Source organism: Ranitomeya variabilis, chromosome 2, assembly GCF_051348905.1.
Source record: "Ranitomeya variabilis isolate aRanVar5 chromosome 2, aRanVar5.hap1, whole genome shotgun sequence".
NCBI lineage: Eukaryota > Metazoa > Chordata > Amphibia > Anura > Dendrobatidae > Ranitomeya > Ranitomeya variabilis.
Genome location: NC_135233.1, coordinates 37,432,619 through 37,445,619, shown reverse-complemented (window position 1 = coordinate 37,445,619; position 13,001 = coordinate 37,432,619). Strand labels below are relative to the sequence as shown.

The 13,001-nt window shown below is 40.1% G+C and overlaps 1 protein-coding gene across 2 annotated transcripts in view; it reads left to right on the top strand.

The window, feature by feature from the left end:
* KCNK2 (potassium two pore domain channel subfamily K member 2) overlaps positions 1–13,001 on the top strand; it is a 147,739-nt gene that overhangs the window by 14,175 nt on the left and 120,563 nt on the right. For both annotated transcript variants that reach the window (XM_077282275.1, XM_077282276.1), the window contains exon 2: positions 8,360–8,670. In XM_077282275.1, the coding sequence (XP_077138390.1) occupies positions 8,360–8,670 (311 nt within the window). The remainder of the gene's footprint in view (positions 1–8,359; positions 8,671–13,001) is intronic.

The following is a 13,001-nucleotide window of genomic DNA, read 5'->3' as shown; positions in this document are numbered from 1 at the left end:
GGGGAAGAAGGAGGAAGTAGTAGATTGAAAGAAAAAATAAAAGAGATGGTGTTGCTGCTTTTTAGTAAGTGTTTTGGAGCTGCATTCACAGCTACACTGCTCAGTAGTAGAGACCGCTACGTCATCACAGGTCATTGCCGCAATGCATCCATGGGAACAGAAGCTACCAAGCGCATCGCGAGGATCGGGAAGGCTGCGGGGACGTCGGAAGGTGAGACTATCACAATTTTTTATTTTATTTTATAATTTTTTTTTACATGTAATCTTTATCCTGGATCCGGAAGAAAAGCTGATCCGGCGCATACGTTTTTACACTAATTGCGCTGGATCCAGCAATCCGTCCCGGTGCCGGATTATGCCTGACGGAGCTGGACGGATGTGTGAAACTAGCGTAAGAGAATACAATGTAATCGCCCAATTTGAAGTCTATGGAGACAGGAAGGGAGGAAGGAGGAAGTAGTAGACTAAAAATGCGTTCAAAAAGAGATTAGGTATGTTGGCTGCTTTTTAATAAATATTTTAGAGCTGGATTCACAGCTACACTGCTCAGTACTGCTGTATAATGTCTTCCATGGTGCTGTTGTTTCTGAATATGTACTACATAGAGACAGGATAGCAGGGCTCCCTAATCTCTGTGTGTGCTGTGAATAATGGTAGCTAGTCTCTGCCCACTAGCTCAGAGACTATTTAAAATTAGAAATACAGCCAGCAGTGGGCAGAAAAATACACGCCCGCCCGTCCTGACTGTAACTGGGGCTTATTTTTGGAGTAGGGCTTATATATCAAGCATACTCCAAACATCCTTTAAAATCATGTTAGGGCTTATTGCCGAGGTAGGTCTTATTTTCAAGGTAATGTGGTATTAGGAGATAATGGTGATTAAGGGGATGAGGCCAAGATATATTTGCATAAAGTAAACTTTGCAAGACACTGTCGTTTCACCCTAGGACGGCCGGAGTACCCTAAGACAGAAAAAGGCATCATGGATAATAAGTGATTATCCCGTGATGTTTGCAATCATGACCTAGAGATATACAAGGTACAGCCATAGACAAACTGCAATAAGGCAAACAAACACGTCACACCTTAGTTACTCAATGAGAGCCAATGAGCTCAGACGTGGATAATCCGCGAGGATCAGCAGGAGTCACCGTGATACATAGTCACATAGAAAACATAACAGGCATATTTGTAAGCAGCAGTTGTTAAAGTGCCAGTCAAAAAATGCAATAAAGACCCATATAGCTAAAAGTCCACCATGACCTCAGAGCGTTTCCCCGATATGGATAGCGCTTCATCAGGGGTATTGAAAGGTAATTGATCAGAAAAAGCCCCGGGGAATGGAATAATGACGCGTGGATGTCAGCTGCCCCCATTCGATCAATCCCTTTTTTTGAGAAGGATCCACTAATAATAAGCTGCTAAAATGGTGTCCCAGTGCGGTTGGGAGCCCCAATGTGCCTGCCACATTTCCCATTATCGGGGACAGCAAGTGCTCAGCTTCTCTGCAGCGCCACCACAGGACAAATGAAGTATTACACAGTTCTCTATGTAATTAATTGGCTGTTCTTATGATTGCTAGATGCGTCATCAGTATCTGATTTGATTTAATTACGTTTTTATTTTTGGTGTATTTTTTGGAAAATTTTCATATGGTTATGTAATGTACCTTTTCCTAAAATCCTAAAATAGGGCCTTATTTACTGTGGCCAATAAGGTTTTTTGGACAATACCTGTCAATTATATATTAGTCCTGGCAGGTAGGCGAAGATGCAACATTATTAGCACGGACGGCAGTGCAGAAGTGAACAATCCCTTCAAAGGGTTATTGCCGACTCAGACATTCATGGCTATCCACGGCATAACTTCCCATAGCAATAAATGGAGAAAGTTGCACAAATGCACAGGTGAAAGGTGACAGCCACCAGCAAACTAAGGGTATGTTCATACATGACTACATGACATTCTTTTTGTTTTTTTTACAGCAAAATTGTATTGGCAGGAAAAACGGTGTAAAAGCTTCAGGTTTTTCATGCTTTTTATTCATGTGTTTTTCATGCTTTTTTCTTTAACGAGATAATTTTAGTCCTGTTTGCCATAGAAGAGCAAGTCACAAATACAGGCTCGCCATTAGTTTAAATGGAATTAGTACAATTTCTCCCATTCTACAGTTTCCATAACTCCCATTAATTACAATAGGAAAAGAACACAAATGCACATTGTAAATGGAAATAAAGCCGTCTCATTCTAGGTCACAAAACATTATGGTGGAGCTTCTATTACCGAGGGAAACTCCAAAAATAGCTGCGTCGAGTACAGTTCCTATTAACACCAACCATCCAGATGCATGCACGTACTGTACCGGGCGGGACACATTGGCCGACCCCCAACACCGCACTCAGCCCTCCGCATTCAGCACTACCAGCTTTGGCCATAACGGCTCCGTCATGCATCAGTTTTTTTGGTACGTTTGTTAACAGTTATTTCAACAGATAGATCACGGACCCTCCTATTGCAATTATGCCCCTCTCACATTTCCGGTTTTTTGTGGATAAATTGCCCAGAAGCCCCTCCCCCAACACCCAAAGGAAAAAATAAAAACAGACTGGACCCACTAGGATCCGCACTCTGGTTCAAACTGGTCAATGGCCCCATCGTCAGTGTGATTACTGGGTAGAAATACATAAATATATGCAGCAGTCAGCTAAGTGTTTTTGCAGCATTTTTGGTGAATAAAACTAACTTTATTAAACATGTACTGTAGACAAATCACACAGGTAATTCACATTAAAAAAATAGCGAAAAACATTGAAAAATAAGCTTTTTTTTTTTACTGCCCAGAGAGTAGGTTTTGGTTCAGCCCACTTAGGGTTTAATCATTTTTTGCAAACAAGAATTTTTTTTACTTATCTTTTAAACAACCAAAAAAAACCAACAACTGACGTCTGAATGATGAGGCCTTAGGGAGAGTTTGGAGTAATTGGTATTACTGATCAATTCTCAAAAAGGATCAATACGGCAGAATCTGCAGCTAATAATCCTTATGGAAATCTGTGAACACTTTGCAAAAAAAAAAAGAAGTTTTCGTTACTTCTAATGTCACCTCTCAGAGTCAAGAGAAGAGCATGAAAAATCCTCTTCTGTAAAACCTAAAATTCAACAATTTATAACCCGATCCATGGTATTAATCATGTCTTAAGGGGACGCGATGCATCCTCTGACATCAGCAGGGGATGAAGCAACAGCACTAATTATTTTGATGAACTGACCCCCTAGAGAGAAAGATTTCGCCAGAATCAGCATAAGTGCCCTCATTTATATGGCGGTGTGAGCCTCAGATTGTAAATCCATATAATGATTTCACTCCAAACCCTTCCTGACCGGGGGCTAACACATAATACAGAGCCAAAGCAGAAATAATGGGCACGTACAAGTATTACGTAGGCTGTATGTGGCATGGACAGCTGTTGGCCCCCTCCCCTCTATAAAAATAGAAAAATGAATTATACATGATATGAATTCTGCTCAAACACATCTCGATTTGGTTGTAAATGTGACAAATTTTGGCACAATTTGGTTTAAAAAATATTGTATCCAGTTATAGAACATTCATTACGTGTATTTAAAAAGTATCATTAGGAACAGAGGCGTGGCTTCATGGGAAAAAGGAGGCGTTGCTTCACAGGAGAAAGGAGGCGTGGCTTCACAGGAGAAAGGAGGCATGGATTCACGGGAGAAAGGAGGCATGGCTTCACGGGAGAAAGTAGGATGGGCTTAAAGAGGACCTATCAGTTACGAGAAAAGTATAAAAAGTGACAGTAGATGAAATTATAAGAAGTTTCTAAAATATATATTATTAGCAAATCTGATGATTTATGTCAGTATTACAGGGAAGCAGGCTTTAGGTTAATTTGATCAGAGTGTACAATCTGACAAAATTCTCCTTTCTAGGAGATGCCAACTATGAGGGGTGTAGCCAATTCTCTATGTTAGGGTGGTGGACAATGACTGCCGCGTTCCTGCCCCTGAAGACACCAATCGCGTTGTGTGTATCATGTCTTGCGTCTTTTGTATATAGATATATTGTGTCTTCCTGTGTGATGTAAAAATATTGGTAATATATAGAGTAGGACATAGTGAACAGTATAGAATACGTGTAGGGTAAGACATACAGTAGTTTAAGTCTTAGGACACAAGGTATAACGCAGTTGACTGTAGTTAGGTAGTAACATTAGGGTAAGATAGAGGTAATGTTTGGGACTAGCCCATAGTAGGAGGGGCTTAGTGTTAGGGCTAGTGACTGCTTCCTGTAGATAGATAGGGACAAGTTCAAGTTGTAGTATGAAGTATTTGGGAGCCGTGCTGCCTTTGAATTACCGTGGAAAAGATCCTGAAGTGACTGACGAGACAGAGTGGCCTTCCATACAAGGGGTCCTTGGGAAGGATGAGGTGTCACAAGAAACTATGAGCTTGCAAAACACCAAAGGTAGCCGGAGCCAGAGCTTTTATGATAAAACAGGATTTTTTTTTAATTATATACAGTGGGGCAAAAAAGTATTTAGTCATTCAGCAATAGTGCAAGTTCCACCACTTAAAAAGATGAGAGGCGTCTGTAATTTACATCATAGGTAGACCTCAACTATGGGAGACAAACTGAGAAAAAAAAATCCAGAAAATCACATTGTCTGTTTTTTTATCATTTTATTTGTATATTATGGTGGAAAATAAGTATTTGGTCAGAAACAAACAATCAAGATTTCTGGCTCTCACAGACCTGTAACTTCTTCTTTAAGAGTCTCCTCTTTCCTCCACTCATTACCTGTAGTAATTGCTCCTGTTTAAACTTGTTATCAGTATAAAAAGACACCTGTGCACACCCTCAAACAGTCTGACTCCAAACTCCACTATGGTGAAGACCAAAGAGCTGTCAAAGGACACCAGAAACAAAATTGTAGCCCTGCACCAGGCTGGGAAGACTGAATCTGCAATAGCCAACCAGCTTGGAGTGAAGAAATCAACAGTGGGAGCAATAATTAGAAAATGGAAGACATACAAGACCACTGATAATCTCCCTCGATCTGGGGCTCCACGCAAAATCCCACCCCGTGGGGTCAGAATGATCACAAGAACGGTGAGCAAAAATCCCAGAACCATGCAGGGGGACCTAGTGAATGAACTGCAGAGAGCTGGGACCAATGTAACAAGGCCTACCATAAGTCACACACTACGCCACCATGGACTCAGATCCTGCAGTGCCAGACGTGTCCCACTGCTTAAGCCAGTACATGTCCGGGCCCGTCTGAAGTTTGCTAGAGAGCATTTGGATGATCCAGAGGAGTTTTGGGAGAATGTCCTATGGTCTGATGAAACCAAACTGGAACTGTTTGGTAGAAACACAACTTGTCGTGTTTGGAGGAAAAAGAATACTGAGTTGCATCCATCAAACACCATACCTACTGTAAAGCATGGTGGTGGAAACATCATGCTTTAGGGCTGTTTCTCTGCAAAGGGGCCAGGACGACTGATCCGGGTACATGAAAGAATGAATGGGGCCATGTATCGTGAGATTTTGAGTGCAAACCTCCTTCCATCAGCAAGGGCATTGAAGATGAAACGTGGCTGGGTCTTTCAACATGACAATGATCCTAAGCACACCGCCAGGGCAACGAAGGAGAGGCTTCGTAAGAAGCATTTCAAGGTCCTGGAGTGGCCTAGCCAGTCTCCAGATCTCAACGCTATAGAAAACCTTTGGAGGGAGTTGAAAGTCCGTGTTGCCAAGTGAAAAGCCAAAAACATCACTGCTCTAGAGGAGATCTGCATGGAGGAATGGGCCAACATACCAACAACAGTGTGTGGCAACCTTGTGAAGACTTACAGAAAACGTTTGACCTCTGTCGTTGCCAACAAAGGATGTATTACAAAGTATTGAGATGAAATTTTGTTTCTGACCAAATACTTATTTTCCACCATAATATGCAAATAAAATGATAAAAAAACAGACAATGTGATTTTCTGGATTTTTTTTTCTCAGTTTGTCTCCCATAGTTGAGGTCTACCTATGATGTAAATTACAGACGCCTCTCATCTTTTTAAATGGTGGAACTTGCACTATTGCTGACTGACTAAATACTTTTTTGCCCCACTGTATATTTAAGAAAGATTTTATATTTTGGTTTCTTATCATGTTATGAAGTTTTCCTGGAGGTGACAAGTCCTTCTAAATATTCCAAAATGTCTTGGTGTTCGATTACTCCCTCCCAGATCTTTTTTGATACAGGAAAATTCAAAATTGTCCCTCTAAGAGCTCTGCTAAGTTTATTTAACACCTTAAAACCCACAATTACATTTTTGGTATTTTGGTATGGGTGAACTCCATTCATTTCGAAACTGATGAATTTTATTATTTTGAATACATACAGTCTCCACTAGGGGGAGCTCTTAGAATGTGCGTCTACACTGCTATTATTGACCTATTGATCTATGGGAGCTGCATTATCCTGTATGCAGTCGGCTACCTTTAGTTGAAGGTGCCACGGCAAGCATTATTTTTTATTAAGTCCTTTCTTATAAACTTTTTTTGTATAAAGAGATTTTTTGCTAGTTATGTCGATTCTAATCCTTGTGAATTGATCAATTCTACCTAAACAATTCAGATTCATAACATGTTTTAGTTACCGTAATTAATTAATTTTAAAATAAATAATTACTGGTCTATTATATGTCTACTTTTTTTTTACACATTAATAGGGATGTAATAAATTTTTATCTGCAAAAACACACCACTAGGAGGAGCTAATCTGGATTTATGCAAACAATATCAAACTAAGCAGGGGAAGAAGATTGAAGGGACTTTTCGAGATTCCCCCACCAATAAACAAAAACATTAAAAAATGCTGTGAACAGAACAAGATGTAACAATTTGTTTTGTACAGTTCTGTTCTCGCCAGCTTGAGCGCCATTTGTTGGTATTGCTGGGCCGCTAGTGTTTGGCATGTATGTTGTCTCCTCTTCATGCTGAAACTACATTTGTAAATGAATAATATAGACATAAATACATTTTTGAGAACTTTTATAAATGGACGTTAATGGCAGAGTAGCTCTTTTTCCATGTTAGGGACAGTGGCCACAAAAAGAAATGTAAACTTGGAAAAACTCTTTTAGGGTATGTGCACATAACGTCTTTTTCAGGGGCTCTACCCGCTCCCAAACCCATCTGAAAAAGTGCCCAGAAAATTCTCAAAAGAATCGTAAAAAAACGACTCGTGTGCACATGTTCAGGCTTTTAAACGTCTTTTAACCACTTCAAGTTTCCAAAGACTTCAGGAGTTTTCCGCCCTGAAGACGCTCTATACTTTACAATACAAGCCAATGACAAGGTTCAAGAGGTGCCCGGGCATCTTTTTTGAGTTTTTTGCCAGCATTTTTGCTTGAAAAACTGCTAGTAGTTCCTTAAATTATTGAAAGGAGTTAAAAAAATATTAGAAAAAAAATGTGCCACAAGGGAAAAGATGTTCAAATGCAACAAAAAAGCAAAATGGCAAAAAAAGGATAAAAAATACACTTTAGGAAAGCAAGTTAAAACAACAAAAAAGCAAAATGGCAAAAAAATGATAAAAAAAAACACTTCAGGAAATTAAGTTAAAAAAAACCCAAAAAGCAAAATGGCAAAAAATTAAATAAAAAAAACCACTTCAGAAAATCAAGTTGAAAAACAACAAAAAAGCAAAATGGCAAAAAAATGATAACAAAGACACTTCAGGAAAACGAGTTAAAAAACAACAAAAAAGCAAAATGGCAAAAAAATGATTAAAAAAAACTTCAGGAAAATGAGTTAAGAAACAACAAAAAAGCAAAATGGCAAAAAAATGATAAAAAAAGACACTTCAGGAAAATGAGTTAAAAAACAACAAAAAAGCAAAATGGCAAAAAAAAATTATAAGAAAACCACTTCAGGAAATCGAGGTAAAAGACAACAAAAAAGCAAAATGGCAAAAAAAAAAAAGATAAAAAAGACACTTCAGGAAAAAACACCGCTGTTTCCTGAAGCATCTTCTTCTTCTTGAGAAACTCAAATGGTTCCAGCTTAAAGAAATCTTGCGTGCACATACCCTAAAGGATTTTTCCATAAATGTGGTCCCCAAACAATTACAACAAGTAACATAGATAATCGGCTGCAGCGGTGACATCACGACTACAATGCATATCTGCGCTGCAGATAATCACTGAGCTCAACGACTCTGTTGATGTAGATGGCACGAGCTGCTGAGCTCAGTGATTGGCTGCAGTGGTGATGTGCACTAGTTCTATGGTAGGAATTTGACTTCTTCTTTGATTTCTTCATTTTTTGTTTCCTTCTTAGTGGCGGCTCCTGATTTACTGGACCCCAAAGCAGCGGCTCAGAACACCAAACCGAGGCTTTCCTTCTCAGCCAAACCCACCGTACTGTCTACCCGGGAGGAGCGGGACATCACAGTGAATGTGATGAAATGGAAAACTGTGTCTACAGTTTTTCTAGTGGTGGTCCTGTATTTAATCATCGGAGCCACGGTCTTCAAAGCCTTGGAGCAGCCCTATGAGACGTCGCAGAGGACCACCATCGTGATACAGAAGAATAACTTTGTATCAGAGCACTCTTGTGTCAACGCTTCTGAGCTGGATGAACTGATTCAGGTGATTTTCTCAGCTTTCTGAAAATGCATGCAAATTATACTTATATACTTACAGGTGAACAATCTATGCATAATATTAGAAGGGTCGGCCGGTATTTGAGAAAGATGGCCGCCTCCTTCCAAGAAAAAGCTCCATACTTGTCTACCGGTTGGATCGGATATTCCAACTCTACATTTCAGTGGAGCGAAGCTGCACTTTCCAGATGCATCATGTTGACAGGATGTGATGCTGTTTTTTGGAAGAAAACCTTGTTTTTCCAATCCCTTTAAGGAGTTTTGTAATAAATATACTTTAATGCACCAATGTTGAAGTTACAGCTTGGCAAAATGATTAAATTACTTGCCAGAGTGGAGAGCCGCTGCTAAGAGCATTTTTTTCTCTCGAGGATCCAACACTCATGCATTACACAGACTTATTGATTTTATTTAGCAGCATGTACTTCTTTATTTGTCCTGTGGGGGCACTGCAGGGGAACACTTAGCGCCCGATTCATCATTTGTGATTTTTTTAAGTCTCTTTCCTTCCCTTCTTTTGCGGTATTCATTGACGTTTTTTGACCCAAATTCATCAAAATTGCTCTGAATCAAAATGCTCTTTATTTTTGTCTTTAAGTTTTTTAAGCAATACATTCGTAAGAATAGTTTTGAGGTTTGTCTTGTTTGATAAAGTCCAATTTAAAGGGAGTTGTCCAGAATTTAGATATTGATGACTTATCTATGAGATAATTGATCAGTAATAATGGGGGTCTGACACCTGATACCCCCACTGATTGGCTGTTTACAGCTCCCTTGATGGCCAGATATATGCGGTGTACAGAGCTATAATCCCACAGCTCCATACACCATGTAGTGGCTGATAATGGGTACTGCAGATAAGTTCCCATTAAAGGGGTTATACATTACTGGGAAAGTTAAAGTGGTCATAATAAATAATTATTTTTTTTAAACCCCATATCCTTACGGTACCTTCTGGGCTGGCGCTACTCCTCCGATGTCGGTTCTGTGTCTTCTGATGGTCGTGGGCATCCACTTTGATGGAATAATGATTAATGTCACATGACCACCAGGAAAGACATTGCTAACATTGGAGGAGCAGCAGCGGTCCAGGTGGTAAGTATATATTTTTTATGACAACTGCTTTAAAGTGAAGGGTAGCTAAGCCAATAATGTCCAATACACAGTGTATGGAGCTTTGCTATACTGGCTCCATACATGGTACACATCCGGCCATAGTAGGAGCAGATAACGGCTTTTTTGGTGGAGGAATTAGGTGTCTAATTGCCAACGATTTGATATTGATGACCTCTTTCATATGAAGTTAATTAATTATCAACCCTTTTTTTTCGAAAGGATTCAAACTCACAACCTGTAGCATGGCAGACAGAAGCTTTATCTGCATGCAGCCTATAGCTCACAGCTAAAACTGCTGCCTGCCATGCTACAGGTTGTGAGTTTGAATCCTTTCTAAAAAAAACTGCATGATAATTAATTAACTACATATGATATGGATGACCTGCCTGAAGGACAGTCCTGGAAGGCCCCCATAAAGACAAGTTATAATGTGTACATGTGGCCTCTTGAGTTCGAGCATGGCTGCTACAGATCTGCTTGTAGAACGGAAAATGCAGACGATAATGATGAATAATGTAACAAGGAGTCAGAGAAATATAGCTCCAAATCTCATTATAATTTGTGAAGCTGTGAAATGATCCGCGCAGAGGAGCCGTCATATGATAATTTATGCTCAGAATCATTAAAGTGGTAATTATTGTGTTCATTGCTTCAATACGGAGTTGGATTACGAGCAGCGATAACATAAATTGCAGGTATTTATGGCAATCAGTGGAGCCCTCGTATTCTTAGAACTGGACAGACATCAGACAGGGTGAAAATCAGAAGTTCGGTTCCTAAAATCCCATATATACTCCATCTGCAGGGTCAGATTAAAGGTTGTACAGGATTAAAAAAAAACATGAAAAGAACACAGTTCCTGTCCATGGGTTATGTCTGGTATTGCAAATCAACTGCATTGGTGTGAGTAGGAATGAACTGCAATACCACACACAACCTGTGGACAGATGTGGCGCTGTTTTTGATGGAATAAAACCATGATTTTCAAGTTCAGTACTTTCCTCTTAATTATGTTCATCTTCTTGTAATGGGATGTCAGCTGCCGCTCAGCCCCGATATTGTCTCTTTCTACTTCCCACTTAGTGACGCATGACATTTTAAAGTGCCAGACACACATAAGCTATTGGGTGCCTTGACCTCAGATTTGTACAACCGTGTTTCTATACCTTCCTCTGAAGAAAAATCTGAGCAAATTATAAGCCGTTGCTATTATAGACACTCCATGTTCAAAGTCCATACTCCTAAAAAAGGGCATTTTAAAAGGGGTGTCCACAACTTTGATATTAATGTAAATATACAAGTAGACTAGCCACCCACCCATTCCTATAGAGTGACAAAGACCCTGTATAGAGATAAAGACCCACCAAACTTCCTGTAAAGCGTCAAAGACCCATCCCCTCTACTTCCAGTAGAGAATCAAAGATCCACCCACTTCCTGTAGAGTAACAAAACCCAACCCTGACTTCCTGTAGAAAGACGAAGATCTATCACCACTTCCTGATGGAATACTAAGACACTCTCAAATTCCAGTAGAGAGGGAAATACTCTCTCCCACTTCCTGTAGAGAGTTGAAGAACCTCCCCCCACTTCCTGTAAAATATCAAAGACCCCACCATTTCCTGTTGGAAATCAAATACTCTCACTTATTTCCTGAAGAGAGACAAAGACTCTTCTCCAACTTCTCATAGAGCCGAAAATCATCCTCCACTTTTTATAGAGTCACAGTCCTTCCCACATCCTGCAAAGAGTCAAAGAACCTCCCTCGATTCCTGTAGAGAGACAAAGACTCTCCTCCACTTCCTAATGATAGAAAAAACTCACCCCTACTTCCTGTAAAGAGTCAAAGAACCTCCCCACTCCCTGAAAAGAGACAAAAACCTCTGCTAGTTCCTGTAGTGAGATTAAGACTCTCCTCCACTTCTTGTAGGAGGCAAAAACCCTTCACCACTTCCTGTAGAAAGTCAAAGAACCTCCCAACTTCCTGTAGGGAGACAAGGACACAACCTCACTTACTGTAATCTTTCCTGGTGTCTCCGCTGATAGAGTTGGATTACACTTGACAACCCGTCACCCACGGCCACCAGTCAGATGTTTTTAGCTCTTGTGGCTGCTGGAAGTATTAAATATATGAATTTGGGACTCCACAGCTCCATACATGGTTGATCTCGGGAACTGGAGCCAAGCCCTGATTTACTACACATGTACATACTGTATTGCAACCAATTTTTTGCAGATTTTTTCCTACCAAAATATAGGAGGCACCAGGGGGCAAACACTTTTTTTTTACAACGATCCACACTATCAGAATGCATAGCTCTAAGACATTTTCTGTACAGGGAAATGAATGTTCGGTAGATGAATAATTGTTTGTGTTGACTTCTATTCACAGCGCTGCCGGGAGAGAAGGAGACATTTCCATAATTTTCCTCCTGTGTACGCTTTACAGTCTTAAGGTGGCCTTACACATGGGAAGACTCTTTGCATTTCTGTCTCTCCCTGCAGACTTGCTCACAAGTCAAGAGCACTAAAGATGGAGAAAATTATGCAACTATAGAAAGAAAATTTCAGTTGCCGCCTTAGTCTTCTGCTTCAGAATCATCTCATTTTTTTTATGAAGCAGATGCACATTAATGAGTCAAAGATCAGCTTTATCTCATTTGATAGATGTCCTAACAGACAACCTGCAAGTCACTTTATTTATGAATTATTTAGTTTTGCACCTGAAATATCTTTCCAAAGTTCTATCTCACCTGGCTCTCTGCTGTCCTCTGCCTGCTGTCAAGTGTAATCTGTTGTGAAATTGGATTCTGGGCTCCCCCGGTGGCCACTTGTGGAATTTAACTTGTGTGCATCATCCCCTCTGTTCACCTGCTCCTATCAGGATGTGGGAGTCGCTATATAACCTTGCTCCTCTGTCAGTTTCATGCCGGTCAACAATGTAATCAGTAGCCTTTCTGTGCATGTTCCTGCTACTAGACAACTCCCAGCTAAGTTGGACTTTTGTCCTTGTGTGTTTTTGCATTTTGTTCCTGTTCACAGCTGCTGTTTCGTTACTGTGTCTGGAAAGCTCTTGTGAGCGGAAATTGCCACTCTGGTGTTATGAGTTAATGCTAGAGTCTTAAAGTAATTTCTGGATGGTGTTTTGATAGGGTTTTCTGCTGACCATGAAAGTGCCCTTTCTGTCTTCATGCTATCTAGTAA